This window comes from Neoarius graeffei, chromosome 10 (genome assembly GCF_027579695.1).
Source record: "Neoarius graeffei isolate fNeoGra1 chromosome 10, fNeoGra1.pri, whole genome shotgun sequence".
NCBI lineage: Eukaryota > Metazoa > Chordata > Actinopteri > Siluriformes > Ariidae > Neoarius > Neoarius graeffei.
Window position 1 is genome coordinate 34,500,297 of NC_083578.1, and position 20,620 is coordinate 34,520,916.

Below are 20,620 nucleotides of genomic sequence, written 5' to 3' on the forward strand. Positions count from 1 at the left end.
TATCCTGTTCTACAGGGTCGCAGGCAAGCTGGAGCCTATCCCAGCTGACTACGGGTGAAAGGCGGGGTACGCCCTGGACAAGTCACCAGGTCATCACAGGGCTGACACATAGACACAGACAACCATTCACACTCACACCTACGGTCAATTTAGAGTCACCAGTTAACCTAACCTGCATGTCTTTGGACTGTGGGGGAAACCGGAGCACCCGGAGGAAACCCACGCGGACACGGGGAGAACATGCAAACTCTGCACAGAAAGGCCCTCGCCAGCCATGGGGCTCGAACCCGGACCTTCTTGCTGTGAGGCAACAGCGCTAACCACTACACCACTGTGCCGCCATGCTGACGATATAGTTTTATTAATTAAAGGGGAAAGGGATATAGAGGTAGTTCTAAGTACACTTAGGGAGTCTGGGGCTATATCTTTGGCCGAAGTAAGCTGGTCCAAAAGTGAGGCTCTATTGCTTGGTCAATGGAGGGAGGGGGTGCCAAGTCTTCCAGATGGGCTGCTTTGGAAAAAAGATGGTTTCAAGTATTTGGGTGTTTTGTGGGGAACAACACTGTCATGATGAAAAATTGGGAGGAAGCAGTTGAAAAGGTCAAAGGGTGACTTGAAAGGTGAAAATAGCTGTTGCCAAAAATGTATATTAATTATTAACAACTTGGTGGCATATTTTTTGGCATCGACTAGCCTGTGTAAACCCTCTACCGGATCTTTTGAATAAAATGTAGTCCATTTGGGGGATTTTTTTTTTGGATAATTTACATTGGGTTCCACAGTCTGTTTTATTCCTGCCTAGGGACAAAGGTGGGCATGGCCTCATACATCTGCATAGTAGGACCGCAGGTTTCAGACTGCAGTTTGTGAAGAGACTCTTGACTGGGCCAACAGCTGTTGCATGGAGGCTTGTGAGTTGCACAATTTTGAGGACTTTAGGAGGTTTGAGGCTGGATAAGTCCCTTTTCTTAATGACTCCACAGGGAATGGATTTCTCTGGTTTGCCTCATTTTTATCAAAGTCTTTTCAGAATTTGGGCCATGTTCAAAGTGCAAAGACAGGGGCCAGTAACCTCCCTACATTGGCTTCTGCAAGAGCCTGTGATTGGGGGTGCATGTTTGGACATTTCCTCAGACAGTTTTCCTGCTCTTCAGAAGATGCTTCTTGATTCAAAGACTGTGATCTTAAAAAAATGTAGTTGATGTGGCCGGACCAAACTTTGGAAATGTGAAGGGGGTTGCTGATTCTTTGGAGTTAAGGTAACACCAGATGGCGTCACAGCTCCTGGAGAAGTGGCGTGCTATTTGTACTATAAGTGAGACTGAACTACTTGAAGATTACTATGCAGGGGTGTTGCATCCTAATGAGCACATTTTTTTTTTCCTGGGCTGGTACTCTCAACCAATTTGGATAGGAGTGCTGGTCCATTTTTATCATCCAGGAGTCCAAAAACAATGTTTCTGAGTAGTGTTACTGGAAAACAGTTGTATCTTGCTTGTGTGAAAATGTTTAATAAAAGAATGTTAGAGAATAAGGTTGACAAACCCTGGCGCACTGTTCTCAAATTGAGCCCTGATATGAGACCTGAATGGATAGCACTTCATAAACCACCATTAGCTAAGGCCAAGTTTACATTAGACTGTATCTGTCTCGTTTTCTTTGCGGATGCACTGTCCGTTTACATTAAAACGCCTGGAAACGCCGGGAAACGGGAATCCACCAGGGTCCACGTATTCAATCTAGATCGTGTCTGGTCCGGTGCTGTGTAAACATTGAGAATATGCGGATACGCTGTGCTGAGCTCTAGCTGGCGTCGTCATTGGACAACGTCACTGTGACATCCACCTTCCTGATTCGCTGGCGTTGGTCATGTGACGCGACTGCTGAAAAACGGCGCGGACTTCCGCCTTGTATCACCTTTCATTAAAGAGTATAAAAGTATGAAAATACTGCAAATACTGATGCAAATACTGCCCATTGTGTAGTTATGATTGTCTTTAGGCTTGCCATCCTTCCACTTGCAAGTGGTAAGTGATATGCGCTGGGATCACACACACAGAGGCTCAATCCCGAATCATTGCTTGTGCACTTCACTCGCGCGCTCTGTGAGCTGCGCAGGGCCAGAGTGCGCACCCTCCAGAGGGCACTCGCTGTTCAGGGCGGAGTGATTTGGAGCGCAGGATGCCTGCGGAGCCGAGCGTATCCGTGTATTGGTGTTGCTGTGTGCACGCAAATCGTGTATTGGTGTTGCTGTGTGCACACTAATCGTTTTAAAAACGTTAATCTGATGATCCGCTGATACGGTCTAATGTAAACTTGGTCTAAGACAGTGGGTGATTTGCAGTGGAGAATTCTTCATGGGGCTGTGGCTGTCAATGCCTTTGGTTCAGTTTTAAACCCAGAGGTTGGACAAGAATGTCCTTTTTGTTTTCAAAGGAAGACTGTTTTCCATGCCTTCATGCACTGCATAAGATTGAGGCCTTTGTTCCTTATTCTGCAGCACATGTTCAGTCGTTTTGGTGAAGAATTCTCCCTGGAGACTTATATTTTGGGGTTTAGATGCATGAGATGCAGGTAGAATGTATGTAAGCTGTTTAATTTGTTTTGGGTCAAGCCAAGATGGCAATATATGTCAGTCGGAAAATCAAGGTTAACCATCAGCCTGGCAATAACGTTGAAGTTTTATTTTCTGCTCTAGTTAAGGCTAGAATGTTGATTGATTTCCAGTTTTACAAGCTAATGCAAGACATACAGTGATGCTTGAAAGTTTGTGAACCCTTTAGAATTGTCTATATTTCTGCTTAAATATGACCTAAAACATCATCAGATTTTCACACAAGTCCTAAAAGTAGATAAAGAGAACCCAGTTAAACAAATGAGACAAAAATATTATACTTGGTCATTTATTTATTGAGGAAAATGATCCAATATTACATATCTCTGAGTGGCAAAAGTATGTGAGCCTCTAGGATTAGCAGTTCATTTGAAGGTGAAATTAGAGTCAGGTGTTTTCAATCAATGGGATAACAATCAGGTGTGAGTGGGCACCCTGTTTTATTTAAAGAACAGGGATCTATCAAAGTCTGATCTTCACAACACATGCTGGTGGAAGTGTATCATGGCACGAACAAAGGAGATTTCTGAGGACCTCAGAAAAAGTGTTGTTGATGCTCATCAGGCTGGAAAAGGTTACAAAACCATCTCTAAAGAGTTTGGACTCCACCAATCCACAGTCAGACAGTTTGTGTACAAATGGAGGAAATTCAAGACCATTGTTACCCTCCCCAGAAGTGGCTGACCAACAAAGATCACTCCAAGAGCAAGGCATGTAATAGTTGGTGAGGTCACAAAGGACCCCAGGGTAACTTCTAAGCAACTGAAGGCCCCTCTCACACTGGCTAATGTTAATGTTCATGAGTCCACCATCAGGAGAACACTGAACAACAATGGTGTGCATGGCAGGGTTGCAAGGAGAAAGTCTCTGCTCTCCAAAAAGAACATTGCTGCTCGTCTGCAGTTTGCTAAAGATCACGTGGACAAGCCAGAAGGCTATTGGAAAAATGCTTTGTGGACGGATGAGACCAAAATAGAACTTTTTGGTTTCAATGAGAAGCGTTATGTTTGGAGAAAGGAAAACACTGCATTCCAGCATAAGAACCTTATCCCATCTGTGAAATATGGTGGTGGTAGAATCATGGTTTGGGCCTGTTTTGCTGCATCTGGGCCAGGACGGCTTGCCATCATTGATGGAATAATGAATTCTGAATCATACCAGTGAATTCTAAAGGAAAATGTCAGGACACCAGTCCATGAACTGAATCTCAAGAGAAGGTGGGTCATGCAGCAAGACAACGGCCCTAAGCACACAATTTGTTCTACCAAAGAATGGTTAAAGAAGAATAAAGTTAATGTTTTGGAATGGCCAAGTCAAAGTCCTGACCTTAATCCAATGGAAATGTTGTGGAAGGACCTGAAGCGAGCAGTTCATGTGAGGAAACCCACCAACGTCCCAGAGTTGAAGCTGTTCTGTACGGAGGAATGGGCTAAAATTCCTCCAAGCTGGTGTGCAGGACTGATCAACAGTTACCGGAAACATTTAGTTGCAGTTATTGCTTCACAAGGGGGGGCACACCAGATACTGAAAGCAGAGGTTCACATACTTTTGCCACTCACAGATATGTAATATTGGATCATTTTCCTCAATAAATAAATGACCAAGCATAATATTTGTGTCTCATTTGTTCAACTGGGTTCTCTTTATCTACTTTTAGGACTTGTGTGAAAATCTGATGATGTTTTAGGTCATATTTATGCAGAAATATAGAAAATTTCAAAGGGTTCACAAACTTTCAAGCACCACTGTAGTGAATTTTGGAGATACATGGCTGTGGCAGTGGGGGCGTGGCCAAGCAGCAGTCTGTGAATGGAGGGCAGGGTCGGGAAAGGTAAGTGGCTAAGTCATTCCACCTGCTGTCAATTAATGTGTGTGTGTGTGTGTGTGTGTGTGTGTGTGTGTGTGTGTGTGTGTGTGTGTGTTACAGGGAGGGAGCATAAAAGGAGAGAGAGAGAGCAGAGAAAAGGGTCTCTCTCTCCCTGACCACAATGCTTCTGTGAGTGAGTGAGTGAGTGAGTGAGTGAGTGAGTGAGTGAGTAGCAAGCTGAAAACTAAATAAAGTGGTTTTGTGTAAACATCAACTCTCGCCTGCCATGCTTCTGTGCTCCACCCACATCAGGAACTGTTACAGTGGTGCCAAAACCCAGGAGCACAGAAGGGAACCACCCCATGGAGTCCTCCTCATTTGAAGAGCTCATCCTTGCCCTTGCTACTGCCCAGCAGAACAAGCATCAAGCACTGATCACCCTCCAAAAGGAACAGGAGCAATGCTTCGAAGCCTTGATGCTGGCCCAGCAGGAAGATCGCCAGGCGTTCTGGCAGCTGCTCGCGTCAGCAGGGGCATTGGCCACCGCTGCCTACACCCTCATGAAGATGGGACCGTAGGATGATCCAAAAGCGTTCCTCGCCCTCTTCGAGCAAGCAGTTGAGGCGTGGGGGTGGCCGATGGAGCAGCGCGCGGCACGCCTCCTCTCGCTCCTGACTGGCAAGGCACAGCTCGCAGCGCAGCAGCTCCCTGCTGACAGCTGTCTAGTGTATGCTGACCTGAGGAAAGCCATCCTGCAGCGGCTCGGCCGCTCCCCAGAGCAACATTGCCAGTGCTTCCGGACGCTGGCATTGGAAGAGGTTGGCTGGCCATTTGCATTCGGCCAGCAACTCCAGGACGCCTGCCGGCGGTAGCTGAGGGTGGAAGACCACGACGCAGAGGAGATCATCGATCTGGTGGCACTGGAACAGTTTATTTCTCAACTTCTGGAAGGAACAGTGAAACAGGACCAGTGTCATCGCCCAGCGTCACTGGAACAAGCCCTCGAGCTGGTGGAGGACCATCTGGAGGCAGCTCCGACGGCAGGCAGATGAGGCATCTCCCCTCACTTCTCTTTTCTCTCTCTCTCTCTCTCTCTCTCTCTCTCTCTTCCCCCGTCTCTCATCCCCCTCCCCATCCCATTCCCCTGCCACGGAGGCAGCGGCTGGCTCCTCCCCAGCCGGCCCTTCACACCCGTGGTGTCCTCCCATCTCCCTCTTCCATGTCTGTATTGTCTCCCCCTCAGGTAAGTGACACCCATAACACCAGTGCAGAGGGAAAGCCTGGGCCGGTGTGCTGGCGCGGTGGGGAATCAGAGCATCTCCAGAGTCAGAGCTCCGCAAGGGAGGTGGGAGCTGTAATCCAGATCCCCGACGCGCCTGAAACTGCCCCCAATTGGGCTGGAATGTATCGCATACCGGTAAGTATTCAAGGGGATACATATCATGCTTTGGTGGATTCCAGTTGTAATCAGACCTCAATTCACCAACACCTGGTGCAAGGTGAGGCATTGGGGAGAGCACAAGTGGTGAAAGTATTGTGTGTGCATGGGGATGTTCACAATTATCCCTTAGTGTCTGTCCGTATTCTATTCCGGGGCCAAATGCATGGAGTAAAGGCAGCGGTTAGTCCTCATCTCACCCACTCATTGATTTTGGGTACTGATTGGCCGGGGTTTAAAAAACTGATGGAATATTTAACACATAGTGGGTCCTGCACTAGTAGGTCACGGGAAGATCCCGGTGTGGCATTGACTGGAGAAGCTGTCACAGAGCCGTCTACGTCAATACCGCGTCAGAGTGAGGAGCAGCCCGCTCCTCCTCCCTCTCTCAGGGATTCCCTTGGGGATTTCCCATTACAGCAGTCATGAGACAAGACTCTGCAGCATGTGTTTGACCAAGTGAGAGTAATCGATGGTCAAACTCTTCAGCCAAGCATGGCACCAACCTTCCCTTCTTTTTCTATTATTAAAGATAGATTGTACCAAGTGACGCAGGACACTCAAACTAATGAACGAATAACCCAGTTGTTAATCCCAAAGAGCTGCAGGGAACTCGTATTCCATGCAGCTCACTTTAATTCCATGGCTGGACACTTAGGGCAAGATAAAACACTAGCCCGAATAATGGCCCAGTTCTATTGGCCAGAGATTCGCGGGGATGTCCATCAGTGGTGTGTGGCGTGCCGTGAATGCCAATTAGTAAATCCTGTGGCCACTCCAAAAGCACCATTGCGCCCTCTTCCTCCAGAAGAGATCCCGTTTGAGCAAATTGGGATGGATCTCGTCGGGCCATTGGATTGGTCAGCACGTGGATATCGCTTTATTTTATTTCTGGTGGACTATGCAATGGGATATCCGGAAGCAGTGCCTCTCCACAATATCTCAGCACGCAGTATTGCGGATGCGTTCTTCCATTTTATCTCCTGGGTCGGGATTCCGAAAGAAATCCTGACAGACCAAGGCACCTCGTTTATGTCACGCACACTGCGCAAACTGTATGGGTTACTGGGGATTAAGTCTATCCGCACCAGTGTCTATCACCCACAAACAGATGGCTTAGTAGAGCGATTTAACCAAACACTCAAGAACATAATCCGGAAATTCATAGGTGAAGATGCACATAATTGGGATAAGTGGCTCGAGCCCCTGTTATTTGCAGTATGACAGGTCCCGCAAGCCTCCACAGGGTTTTCTCCCTTTGAATTATTATATGGGCATAAGCCGCGTGGCATTCTGGACGTGCTATGGGAAAATTGGGAGGAGGGACCTTCACCTAGTAAAAACAAAATCCAGTACGTTCTTGACCTGCGCGCAAAACTCCACACCTTCATGCACCTAACCCAGGAGAATTTGCGGCAGGCACAAGAACGTCAAAGCCAGCTGTATGACAGGGGCACGCACCTAAGAGAGCTCATGCCAGGAGACAAAGTGCTTGTATCATTGCCCACGTCAAGTTCTAAATTAGGCGCCAAGTGGCAAGGGCCCTTCAAGGTCACACGGCGAGTCAGGGACGTCGACTATGAGATGAGGCAAAGGATAGGGGCTAGGCACTGAAAATCTACCACTTCAACCTTTTAAAATGCTGGAATGAGGGGGTCCTCGTGGCATTAGCATCGGTAGTCCCGGAGAAGGGAGAGCTGGGGCCGGAGGTGAAAAATATAACATATCAGACCACTCCGGTCCCTTGTGGAGACAACCTCTCGCCAGCCCAACTCACAGAGTTAGCCAAGTTGCAAAAGGAATTTTCTGATGTGTTCTCGCCCCTTCCTGGTCATACCCACCTCATAGAACTGAAACGCCCCTGGGGGTGGTAGTGCATAGCCGCCCTTACCGCTTGCCCGAACACAAGAAAAAGGTGGTTCGGGACGAACTCAAGGCCATGCTCAAGATGGGCATAATCAAGGAGTCCCACAGTGACTGGAGCAGCCCAGTGGTCCTGGATCCCAAGACCGACGGGACGGTCCGGTTCTGTGTGGACTATAGAAAGATCAATGCGGTGTCTAAATTTGACGCATACCCAATGCCTCACATTGATGAGTTGCTTGATCGGTTAGGCGCTGCTCGCTTTTATTCCACACTGGATCTCACAAAGGAATATTGGCAGATCCCCTTGACTCTCGCCCATTGGTATCTTGCCCTCCAGCCATTTAAGTTCGAGGTGATCCACAGGCTGGGGGCACAGATGGTGGTGGAGGACTTCCTGTCCCATCGGGGGAGGGGGGGTCAGCTTCAGGCCAGACGGCTCCCCGGCCTGAGTCTGGCGGTGGGGGTATGTGGTAGCGAGGGCGTGGCCAAGCAGCAGTCTGTGAATGGAGGGCGGGGTCGGGGAAGGTAAGTGGCTAAGTCATTCCACCTGCTGTCAATTAATGTGTTTGTGTGTTTGTTACAGGGAGGAAGCATAAAAGGAGAGAGAAAGAGAAAAGGGTCTCTCTCTCCCTGACCACAACGCTTCTGTGAGTAAGTGAGTAGCAAGCTGAAAAGCTAAATAAAGTGGTTTTGTGTAAACATCAAGTCTCACCTGCCATGCTTCTGTGCTCCACCCACATCGGGAACTGTTACAATGGTGTTACAAACAAGCTCAATGTACTGTCATTGACAATGAATTACACTTTGCACATTTTTTGTAAATTCTTTTGTTCATTTTTTCATACTTCTGTGTATTTAGTGCATATTGAGTTTTTATGTCTGTTCTGTGGCACAATGTAATAAAGTATCATTTTAAAATCAAAATCTCTCTCACACACACACAGAGAATATTGTGAAAAAAATATTTTTTTGCAATTTCATTCAAAAAGGTAAAAACTTTCAGATATTCTGTATCCATTACACGTAACGTAAAATATTTCAAGCCTTTTTTTTGTTTTAATTTTGATGATTATGGCTGATAGCTCATGAAAATCAGAAGTCCAGTATCTCAAATTATTAGAAAATTTCCTCAGATCAATGAAAAAAGGATTTACAATCCAGAAATATCCAACTTTGGAAATGTATGTTCATTTATACACACAGTACTTGGTTGGGGCTCCTTTACCACAAATTACTGCATCAGTGCAGTGTGGCATGGAGGCAATCAGCCTGTGGCACTGCCCAGGTTGCTTTGATAGCAGCCTTCAGCTCATCTGTATGTTTAGGTTGGGTGTTTCTCATCTTCCTCTCGACAATACCTCATCGATTGGCCATGGAGTTCAGGCCAGGGGAGTTGGCTGGCCAATCCAGCACAGTAAGATCATGGTCAGTAAACCATTTGGTAGTAGGTTTTGGCACTGTGGGCAGGTGCCAAGTACTGCTGGAAAAAAAAAATTGGCATCTCCATAAAGCTTGTCAGGAAATGGACACATGAAGTACTCTGAAGTCTCTTGGTAGACAGCTGCACTGACTTTGGACTTGATAAAACACAGTGGACCAAAACCAGCAGATGACGTGGCACCCCAAATGATCACGGACTGCGAAAACTTCACACTGGACTTCAAACACCTTGGATTCTGTGCCTCTTCACTCTTCCTCTAGACTCGAGGACCTTGATTTCCAAATGAAATGCAAAATTTATTTTCATCTGAAAAGAGGACTTTGGACCACTGAGCAATCCAGTTCTTTCTCTCCTTAGCCCAGGTAAGAAACTTCTGATGTTGTCTCTGGTTCAGGAGTGGCTTGATATTTGGAAGGCAACAGTTGTTGCTCCTTTCCTAAAAATATCTGTGCATGATGGCTCTTGATGCACTGACACCAGCCTCAGTCCTCTGTGAAGCTCTCCCAAGTTCTTGAATCGACTTTTCTTGACAATCATCTCAAGGCTGCGGTAATCCCTGTTGCTTGTGGACCTTTTCCAGCCAGCCTTTTCAGCAGTGACCTTCTGTGGCTTATCCTCTTTGTGGAGGGTGTTGATTGTCTTCTGGAAAACTGTCAAGTCAGCAGTCTTCTCCATGACTGTGGTTGCATGTAGTGAATTAGACCAAGAGATATACAGCATTTATATGGTTTTACACAAACTCAATGAAATTCTAATATTTTGAGATTTATTTTTTGCGCTGTAGACCATAATTATCAAAATTAAAACAGAGAATTACTTGAAGTGTAATGAGTCTAGTATATATAAAAATTTCACTTTCTTCAATAACTGATAGAAAATATTTAACTTTTTCACAATATTCTAATTGTTTGAGATCCACTCATTGGTGTCTGTATCTCTCTCTCTCTCTCTCTCTCTCTCTCTCATTCATACACACACATACACTATATTTTATGTGTGTGTGTGTGTGTGTGTGTGTGTGTGTGTGTGTGTGTGTGTGTGTGAGAGAGAGAGAGAAAAAGTCTATTACTTCCCTTAAATGGGAATAATTTAAGGGAAGTGATTATATGTTGCATACAATGCTCATCAATTTTGCTTGTATTTGAAGAGTGGTGGAAATGTGCATGGCTAACAAGAGCACCTCAACACTCAATTCACCTGCCATTGTTTTGAAAGCAACACAGTTGCTTGGGATATTCATATTACCAACATGTGGCTACGTCACCCGCGCTCCATTGTAACACGTCATACCTCCAGTTGCGGAACACCAACTTGCAATGTAAAAACACACTGGCATGGCTTCATGCCAGCTTTACTTGGTTCAGTGTAACTCACTAAAGCCGTAATATTGAAGTGTCTTCTTCTGGAATATCTGTATAAAAAAAGGGCTAATGTCTTGAAAACTTTTGGCTTGAAGTAAACATGTAGTCAAAGTCTGAACAAGTATTGCACACAACTATGTATAGTAGCATGATAATCTAACGTAGCCAGATCCATAACACCAACATATCTAGCTAGTCAACTAAATTAACCTTACAAAACTTGGATTCCTCTTACAAAAAGTGATGCAAATTTGGGTGGCAAGCTAGCCAACAATGCTAGACAGCAACCAACGCAAAAGCATATATTACCAGTACTGATATCTGAGGGGTAGCTAGCAAGTTTGCTAACATCACCTCAACTTATAGCTAGCAGCTAAACCTCTGTCAAAATGCACTGGCTTATGTCAGAAACTGGCTTATGATCAAAAAACTAGAGAGTTGATAACTTTGTTAACACTGCCAAACATCAAGCAAGTGAATCAACACAAGACATAGCAAGGCAGCTAATGTAATATTACTTGTTCAACAGAAAGAAGCACAGCTCAGCATCTGTCTTGTAGCCTTTTTGCTCCCTTAGTTCTTACTAACAAGTAAAAGCCAGACCAAGATTTACTCATGTCCAGTCTCTTGCTCAGCCACACACTCTTTTGCCATGTCTGTACTGAGAATACCAACCTAGCTTCTTTTTATAGTTATTAGCTAGCTGAATACTCCATAGTTGTTGGTGTGTTATGTGGTGCTGTAAAGCATTATGCAGTTCTCACAGAAGGTCAGTTCTCACAAGATGATAATGCATAATGCTCCAGGACACTCTCCAGAGTTACATGGTACTATAACTGCCAAACATGGCACAGAGTCAAGATGGAAGACAAACCAATCTCCCTATCACAAATCAATGTATCATCAAAATGATTTTTGAAGATGATATTTTAAGATAAAAGTCCTACCTAATGTTGTTTTAAATGCTGTACCTCGAGCTAAATCTAAACACAGTCACAAAAGTTGTATTTTAATACACTTGCTTCCTCATCAGAATATTTATCCACACAAGATTTTAATGCTGGTACATACATAAATCACTGCATTCAAACTGCATACTGTGCATTCATAAGTACTTGCATTAGTTTATTTATTTATTATTACAGACCCTTCTGAAAGTATTGGAACAGCAAGGCCAATTCTTTTGGTTTAACTATACACTGAAGATATTTGGGTTTGAGATCAAAAGATTAATATAAGGTGATAGATCAGAATTTCAGTTTTGATTTCCTGATATTTACATTGAGATGTGTTAAACAACTTAGAACATGGTACCGTTGGTGTCAGACCACCCAAATTTTCAGTGACAAAGTATTGGAACAGACAGACTTAAAATAAATAACACTTAATATTTGGTTGAATATCCCTTGCAATAACTGCATAATAACCCACTGACATCACCAAACTGCATTCTTCTTTGGTGATGCTTTTCCAGGCTTGTACTGCAGTTTCTTTCAAGCTTTTTTGTTTGTTTGTTTTTTGGGTTGTTTTTTTTTGGTGGTGGGGGGTGTCTCCCTTCAGTCTCCTCTTCAGAAAATGAAATGCATACTCAGTTTGGTTAAGATCTAGTGATTGACCCTTCCACTTTTTTCTCCCTGATGTACTGTCAGTGTGTTTTGGGTAACTGTCTTCCTGCATAATGAAGTTCTTCCCAATTAAACTGGATGCATTTCTCCTTAAATTGGCAGACAGAATGTTTCTGCAGACTTCTGCATTCATTCAGCTCCTACCATCATGAGTTACATCATTAATAAAGATTAGTGGGATAGTTCCACAAGCAGCCATGCAAGCCAAAATCATGATGCTACCTCCAACGTGCTTGGCCAATGAGCTCATATCTTTTGCAGCATGAGCAGATCCTTTATTTCTCGACTTTGGCCTTTCCTTCACTTTGGTTGAGGTGAATCTTCATTCTAGACCTCTTGTGGCTCATATCTGTATTTCTTTGTGAATAACAATCTGGCCTTCTGATATTTACTTCCAATGAGTGGTTTGCATCTTGAGGTATGGCATATTTCTGCTCTTGAGGTCTTCTCCAAACAGTGGACTGTGATAATTTTACCCCTGTCCTGTGGAAGTTGTTGGTGATGTCACTGTTTTTGCATTTTTCTTCACAGCTCTCACAATTTTTCAGTCATTTCCTACTGTTGTTTTCCTTGGCTGACTTGTTCGATGTCTGGTTGTTGGTACACCAGTGGTCTCTTTCTTTGTCAGGACATTCCAAATTGTTGTACTGGCTATGTCTGATACTTGTGCAGTGACTGATTTACTCTCTTTTCTCAGCTTCAAAATGGTTTGATTCTCTCCCATAGATAGTGCTCTGAACATCATTTTGGTTAATATTTTTAACAACAAATGCAGTCTTCACAGGTGAAAGCCATGGCTCAAATCAAAGAGTAGACATTCAGAGCGACTAGTTATTTAATCTATCAGTCTAAAAGGGCACACCTTGGCAACATGAAAGATGTCAGTCACATGTTCCATTGTTTTGGATCACTTGAAAAATGGGTGGACTAAAAAAAAGACATATACTAAGTTGTTTAACACATCCATCCATTATCCATAGCCACTTACGGTACACTATGCAGGGTCACAGGCAAGCTGGAGCCTATCTCAGCTGACTATGGGCAAGAGGCAGGGTACAACCTGGACAAGTCGCTGACACAGAGACAAACAACCATTCACATTCACACCTCTGGTCAATTTAGAGGCACCAATTTATCTAACCTGCATGTCTTTGGACTGTGGGGGAACCAGAGCAACCAGAGGAACCCCACACAGACATGGGGAAAACATGGAAACTTCACACAGAAAAGCCCCCATCGGCCACGAACCCAGAACCTTCTTGCTGTGAGGCAACAGTGCTAACCACTACACCATGGTGCTGCCCTGTTTAATACATTTAGATATAAATATCAGGAAATGAAAACTGAAATTCTGAACTGTCATGTTCACCTTTTTATCTCAATCTCAGATGTCTTCAGCGTATTGTAAAAACAAAAGAATTGGCCTGTTATTCCAATACTACAGTCTCTAAGAGGAGACTGTATATGAATTTATGTGGGAAAGCTCCATCAAGCCTGTTATATCACTAATATGTACAACAATAACCCTATGCAGGTTGAAATGCATTGAAGATTATATGTGATGTGTCTAAATTCACATACATCCAAGCCATGAGGACTGTACATGGAGTTGCCCCCCAGAGCATCATTGTATCCTGCCGTCTGACTGATAACATGGTGCAGCGTATCCACCTGCACAGAATAGAACAGAAAGTAAAGCCTATCAAGTTTCCGTATCAGAAATACAAGAAACATCAGAAACATATGTACTTTGTGCTAACACACATTATACATTCAGGTCTAAACAGTGGAGGGGTTAACAGACTGGATTAATCTAATTACAGATGGGAGCAAAGCAAAACCAAAGGACTAATAAAGTAGGAAATTCACTATTCCAATCTAGTGATATGCAGTTGATTGTAAATCTCAGTGTGAGCATTTATTATCACCTGGAATTATGGCAAAATTATTGCACTTGCCTATTTATCTCTGCCATCTCCTTTCTACAAGTGGCTAGGCTAAATGTTAAGCACTGAATACTATGAGCCATCCTATAAGTAAAACTTACCATTCCTACAATTATTTGTGTGCAAGTGACATCACACTTATTTTCCAAACTGGAAGTCTGCCATGTTGGATAACAACAACAACCAGGAACCTGTGCTTCATGTGTGAGCTGCTGCAATGCTTCATGATCTTCTTTTGATTTCACTGCCATTAAAGAAAGGCAATGCCTACTTTATGTGCTGTATACTGTATAATTGTGGTAATAATGCTACTCATGACAAAGGGGAACGGTTCTTCAGAATTTCCAAAATAATTAAAAACAGTGACAAAACAGATGAAGAACTGTCCAGAGAACGCTATGCGCTGTGGTTCAAAAACATATATCATAAGGATTTAACTGTAGAAAAACCCAATTCACCCACGTGTGTGGTGACCACATTATATCTGCAAAGACTTCATCACTAATTAAAGCTATGTTTTCTGCTGATTAAATTGAACTTTTGAGCTTCAGCACAAATACTCTGCTTCTCATCTCGCAGGAGACCGGCAAACCTATGCGATAAAACAAATCCAGATTGGGCACCAACACTCAAATTAGGACATGATAAGATCAAGACAAAAACTCCTCTCGCAGTATCAAGAAGCAACAGGATAAATGAAAGCTCTGTCAAGAAAGCCATATAAGAAGCAGCACAAACCTTCGCGAGTTTGGATACACAAGGAGAACAATGAGGGTCAATTGTGCCAGGTGAGATATGAGCTATGTTGTTCCAGTAACTTCATTTTACTTATGTATTTTGTTTTACAGACATACCAGAATCAAATTAAATTGTGCCTGATACCCTCTCAGCAGAGTCACACTGAAAGTGGTTGCCAGACGGAACTCACTGGGTTAAAAATGTCTCAAATGGAGCAGTGGAATAGAGATATAACTTGTGAATTGGTGGAACTTAAGAAAAAATTATTGGAAACTGATTTAACTTGATAAGATTGCCAAAGTATGCTGTGCCTTGTGCAATTTATCTCTATCAATTGTTCATTTTGATTAGAGTGATTCTGCTTTGTCTATGAAAAGAAAATAGAATTAGCATAAAATAGTACTACTTGCTTAGTGATGTTTTTATTGCATGCTTTTAGACTTTGTTTGTACTCTATTTTGTCAAAAATCTTTGTTGTTTGAAATGTAAAGGCTTGTCGGGTAATTAATATCAAAACAAGAATAAATTACAATATCAAAAGACGGCATTCTGGATTTGTATATCATCAACATGGCGGTGGGTTGCATACATCACACTGTTTTTGTCACGTGGTTGCACATGAAGAACAGAAAGATGTTTTTTCATGGTCTGCATTTTGGCATAATATTGATGCTTGTTAATTGAGCCATTGAACTAAACTGAGCTGATGAAACTGTCTTTGTTTACTACATTTACATCAAGCAATTGGTTAGTTGTTTTTTTGTCTCCACTAACTCTCTACTATGACTATATTTTGAAGTAATATGCAAACATATTTAGAAGTATATGAATTTGTGCAAAGTGTAGATCTATGTTTTTGTAAACAGTATTTCTTTGAAAGCACAGCTTTCATCACAAAAAGAGATAGAACTGTACAATGAGAAATATTCACATTAATTACATGGATGTGCATTTTTAAGTCAGTAAGGGCACATAATACAGCATGTTAAAAGAGCAATGGTAACATGCCATAAACAAATCTGATGTTTAACAAACATCTGGAACAATATTATCACAGTTCAGAAAACCCTCTTTCACACTTGAAAGTAATTTTCTGGTGACAATGAGATGTATATCAAAACAAATCAAATATAGACAAACACAAATACAGACAGGAAAGCATACATATGCTTGAAGGAAAGCAAAGTTACATACAATCAATACCAACCCAAGAGCAAAAGTCAGAGCCAAATGCATTTGCAAAATCAACTGTAAAATGGGATTGCTTACAGAGCTGGGATCAATTTATTAACTCGAATGATAATGTGCTTTTATTGGCTACTGTAATCCAAGATTCATTGAAGTCCAATTATAGATTGTTGAAATCGTCTGTCCATGGCCACTCCATGCATCACTTATCAACAATTAATAATCTTTTGCTAAAATGGGACTTGGGAGAGAACATACAATTCAATGAAATTTGTGAATGTGATTTTCTGCACTTGTTTTTTTTTTTTTTGAGGTTGCACTGAGGATGACTAGCTAACTAATAGATTATATGTTCTGGCACACAGCCCCAGTCCCTGTACGTAGAGCCTACCTGTGACTGCACATTGGCTCCGACTTGTGCCCCTTGGTAAGAATCCCCATTCAGATTCTGCATGCTCATGAACATCTCCCCCGAGTTTGGGAGGTTAAAAGAACCTGCCGAACCTGGAAAGGAAAGATGTAAGTGTCTAAATGATTTTGGAGAGGAAGGAAGAGAAGGGGATTTACACAGGCACACACACACACAATCCTACAGTTGGTGATACATAATGGTGATATGCAATGATATACAGCATCTTGCAAAAGTATTCATCCCACTTGGTGTTTGTCCTGTTTTGTCACATTACAAGCTGGAATTAAAATGGATGGGGGGGGGGGGGGGGGTTTGCACCATTTGATTTACACAACATGCCTACCACTTTAAACGTGCAAAGTGTTTTTTTGGGGTTTTTTGTGACGCAAACAATAATCAAGATGAAAAAAAAAACCAAAAATCTGGAGTGTGCATAGGTATTCACCCCCCAAAGTCAATACTTTGTAGAGCCACCTTTTGCTGCAATTACAGCTGCAAGTCTCTTGGGGTATGTCTCTATTAGCTTAGCACATCTAGCCACTGGGATTTTTGCCCAATTCTCAAGGCGAAACTGCTCCAACTCCTTCAAGTTAGATGGAGCATTGGTGTACAGCAATCTTCAATTTATGCCACAGATTCTCAATTGGATTGAGGTCTGGGATTTGACTAGACCATTCCAAGGCATTTAAATGTTTCCCTTTAAACCACTCCAGTGTAGCTTTAGCAGTATGTTTAGGGTCATTGTCCTGCTGGAACATGAACCTTCTTCCCAGTCTCAAACCTCTGGCTGACTCCAACAGGTTTTCCTCCAGAATTGCCTTGTATTTAGTGCCATCCATCTTTCCTTCAATCCTGGCCAGTTTTTCTGTCCCTGCAGATGAAAAACATCCACATAGCATGCTGCTGCCACCACTAGGAATAGTGTTCTCAGGGTGATGGGAAGTGTGGAGTTTGCGCTACACATGGCGTTTCCCATGATGGTCAAAAAGTTCAGTTATAGTCTCATCTGAGCAGAGAATCTTCTTTCATGTGTTTGGGGAGTCTACCACATGCTGTTGGGCAAACTCCAAATGTGTTTCCTTATTTTTTTCTTTAAGCAATGCCTTTTTTCTGGCCACTCTTCCATAAAGCCCTGCTCTGTGGAGTATATTGCTTAAAGTGGTCCTATGGACAGATACTCCCATGTCTGCTATGGATCTTTGCAGCTCCTGTTATTATTGGTGTCTTTGTTGCATCTCTGATTAATGCCCTCCTTGCCCAGCCTGTGAGTTTTGGTGGGTGGCCTTCTCTTGTCAGGGCTGTAGTGATGCCATATTCTTTCCATTTTCCTATAATGGATTTAATGGTGCTCCATGGGATATTCAAAGTTTGGGAATTTGTTTTTATAACCCAACCCTGATCTATACTTCTCCACAACTTTGTCTCTGACCTGTTTGGAGTGCTCCTTGGTTTTCATGTTACTTGCTTAGTAGTGTTGCAGAGTCAAGGTCCTTCCAGAACAGGATGATTTATACAGACATCATGTGACAGATCATGTAACACTTTGATTGCACACAGGTGGCTTTTAATCAACTAATTACGTGACTTATGAAGTTAATTGGTTGGACCAGCTCTTATTTAGGGGTTTAATACAAAAGGGGGTGAATACCTATGCATACTCCAGATTTCTGTTTTTTCATATTAATTATTGTTTGTGTCACAATTAAAAAATAACAAAAACAATTTGCATCTTTAAAGTGGTAGGCATGTTGTGTAAATCAAATGGTGCTAACCCCCAAAATCCATTTTCGTTCCAGCTTGTAATGTGACAAAACAGGACAAACACCAAGGGGGATGAACATTTTTGCAAGACTCTGTATACATTTATGGTGATACATAAAGCCAAAAATGGCAAGCAGCTACAAATGTGGCAAAAGCTAAAAGGAGTAAAGAATCGACAAGAGATGGAACTGACCAGCAGTATGTTCTATACCATACAGCCTAAGAGCCAAATACAAATGAGCAAACAAAAAACATTGAAACAAATAAAATAATATCAGACACGTACACAAAAAGTGTGTATGGGAATAGCAGCCCACCCTCCACAAGGGTTCATATCACCTGCTATTCTAATGGACTAGTGTGTAAGGGATCAAGTACCAATGACAATAAAAACAGTTAGAAGCTAATGGAAAAGGTCAGTACCAGTAAACATGCTGGTTAAAAGAGTGTTTTTGTTCTCTGCAGAATCCAGCTGAAATTCTTCATCTTTCATCTGGAATCCTGAATGCAAGACAAAGGGGATCCCTTTAAATTGTTTGCCCACAAACCCTCAGAGACTCGACCATGTCCACAACATACTCTTCTGCTTAATATCTTCTTTTAGTGGCAGTGGTATATTCCATCATGCTATTAGTCAAATGCTGCCAATCTTCTAATGGCAACACCTTTATGCACAGGAGTATGATGAGACGGGACAGTAAGAGTAGTATAGAATCATTTTTTTTTCTCTTTTCACTATATACACAACAGAGCTTCATATTGTCTGCTTAACTTGTCTTGCACTGCAAAAACTGAAAACTGAATTTGAGGAGAAAATTACTTAATACTAGTGAAATTATCTTGCTGCATGGATAGATAGTCTTACTTGATAAGACATCTTATAATAAGTTGGTTGCAATCTAGAACTTGGTTTAATAATCTCAGAATTGGTGTCTTGTTTTCTTCTAATAGGAAATGTTAGATCATTTCAACTATATTCAAGATATTTTCACTTGCTAAGATATCATTTTTTGCAATGTGTGTGGCATGTACGTATATTGTGTAAGGCTCTATAGTGAACTGTAATCCTCTAGCCTAATAGCGCTTGCTATCATGTCATCAAAACAAGCTAGTGCAAGGGATCAGGAAAGGAATGGAAAATTAGGGGGTTGTGGTCCAAGTTTGGTAATGCTTACCAGAATTGGGTGTAGTGGGTGAGTTGGTCTGACTGTTCTGCACAGCAGCAGCTACGGCATGCGCTGCATTCACAGCAGTTTTGGCAGCATACAGATTGGCCTCCTCTTGGAACTTGCCAATGTTCTTCTTGTAACGGATCCTCTTGTTGCCAAACCAATTAGATACCTGGTGGAGAAAAAAAAAAGGGGGGGGGGGGGTCGGGGGAGGAGAGGGAAGGGTGTCAGATGTCAAGGTGGACGAGGCACTGTGCACCATACAGTGTGATCACTTCAAGCTGTTTTGTTCAGGTCCATCAAGTTGATGGTCCCCAGCCTCCTGCAATAATTTCCGTGTGGCTCAGAGACTAATTAAGCAATTATCAGACAGAGCTTGTGCACTATTATGTATGAGAACATGACATGCTCTCTGTCTCTCGACAAAACCAACACACCAGAGACTGATTGTCTTGTGACATTGCTGAGCTCAGTGCTGCTCTGCCATCACCACTGCAGCTGAACATGTCACATTTCTTTCAAAGATTGATAGAATACTCAGTGAGCAATGGGACAGAATTTTCCATGTTATGGAGGCTTTTGGTGAAGTACTTGTTTACCTTTGAAAAGATGTCAGGTTTATGCTTGAAATTAAATCTAGTAGTATAATTAGACAATTTAAATTACATTTGATCAGTTTTAATCATGCAATTTTGTTTATTAAAATAATAGACCTCTTAGATTTATAGTACACACATACAGTAATATAGTTTCACAATAAACTATTTCATACAGAAAATATTAGCATCCGCCTACAACTTTTATCTCATACATTTATTATAATAATACAAAAATGGAGCACAATGGAAACAAGATCTAGGTCACATGGACACCAGAAGTGTCAATGCTTGCACTGCAATAACTGTGGAATGATAGAGATTATGGGTTGTTTCTTAACAGTCCTATACATTACAGAGGCCTGTCACTATGGCTATTTCTCCTGTCATATTGTGGCACTGACTGGGCCAGGCAGAATGCCCAAACCCCTTTAATGAAGCTTAAAATCCTCCTCTGCATTTCGTGCATTTAATATCTTGAAGAGCTGCATCAATGTGATGCCAAAGCTAGCAAATTTACATGCCATCTGATGAGTCCTACCCCACCATGTCACAGCGTTTCTAAATCTTTAATATCTAGGCAATTAAAATTAATGACCGCTTGTCTAAAACCCCCACTGATGGCAAGCATTTGCCTTGACATCAATTTTTTTTTGAT

The 20,620-nt window shown here is 42.5% G+C and overlaps 1 protein-coding gene across 4 annotated transcripts in view; it reads right to left on the bottom strand.

Moving 5' to 3' along the window:
• The window catches only part of pbx3b (pre-B-cell leukemia homeobox 3b), a 404,527-nt gene that overhangs the window by 56,504 nt on the left and 327,403 nt on the right, over positions 1 to 20,620 (bottom strand). Inside the window, exons 8-11 of one of the 4 annotated variants that reach the window (XM_060930779.1) lie at positions 19,373 to 19,538; positions 18,621 to 18,698; positions 16,416 to 16,528; positions 13,734 to 13,823 (exon numbers count right to left, since the gene is read on the bottom strand). In XM_060930779.1, the coding sequence (XP_060786762.1) occupies positions 13,734 to 13,823; positions 16,416 to 16,528; positions 18,621 to 18,698; positions 19,373 to 19,538 (447 nt within the window). Of the gene's footprint in view, positions 1 to 11,473; positions 11,511 to 13,733; positions 13,824 to 16,415; positions 16,529 to 18,620; positions 18,699 to 19,372; positions 19,539 to 20,620 lie in introns of those variants that run through there. The other 3 variants (XM_060930780.1, XM_060930782.1, XM_060930781.1) reach the window with 3 other exon arrangements.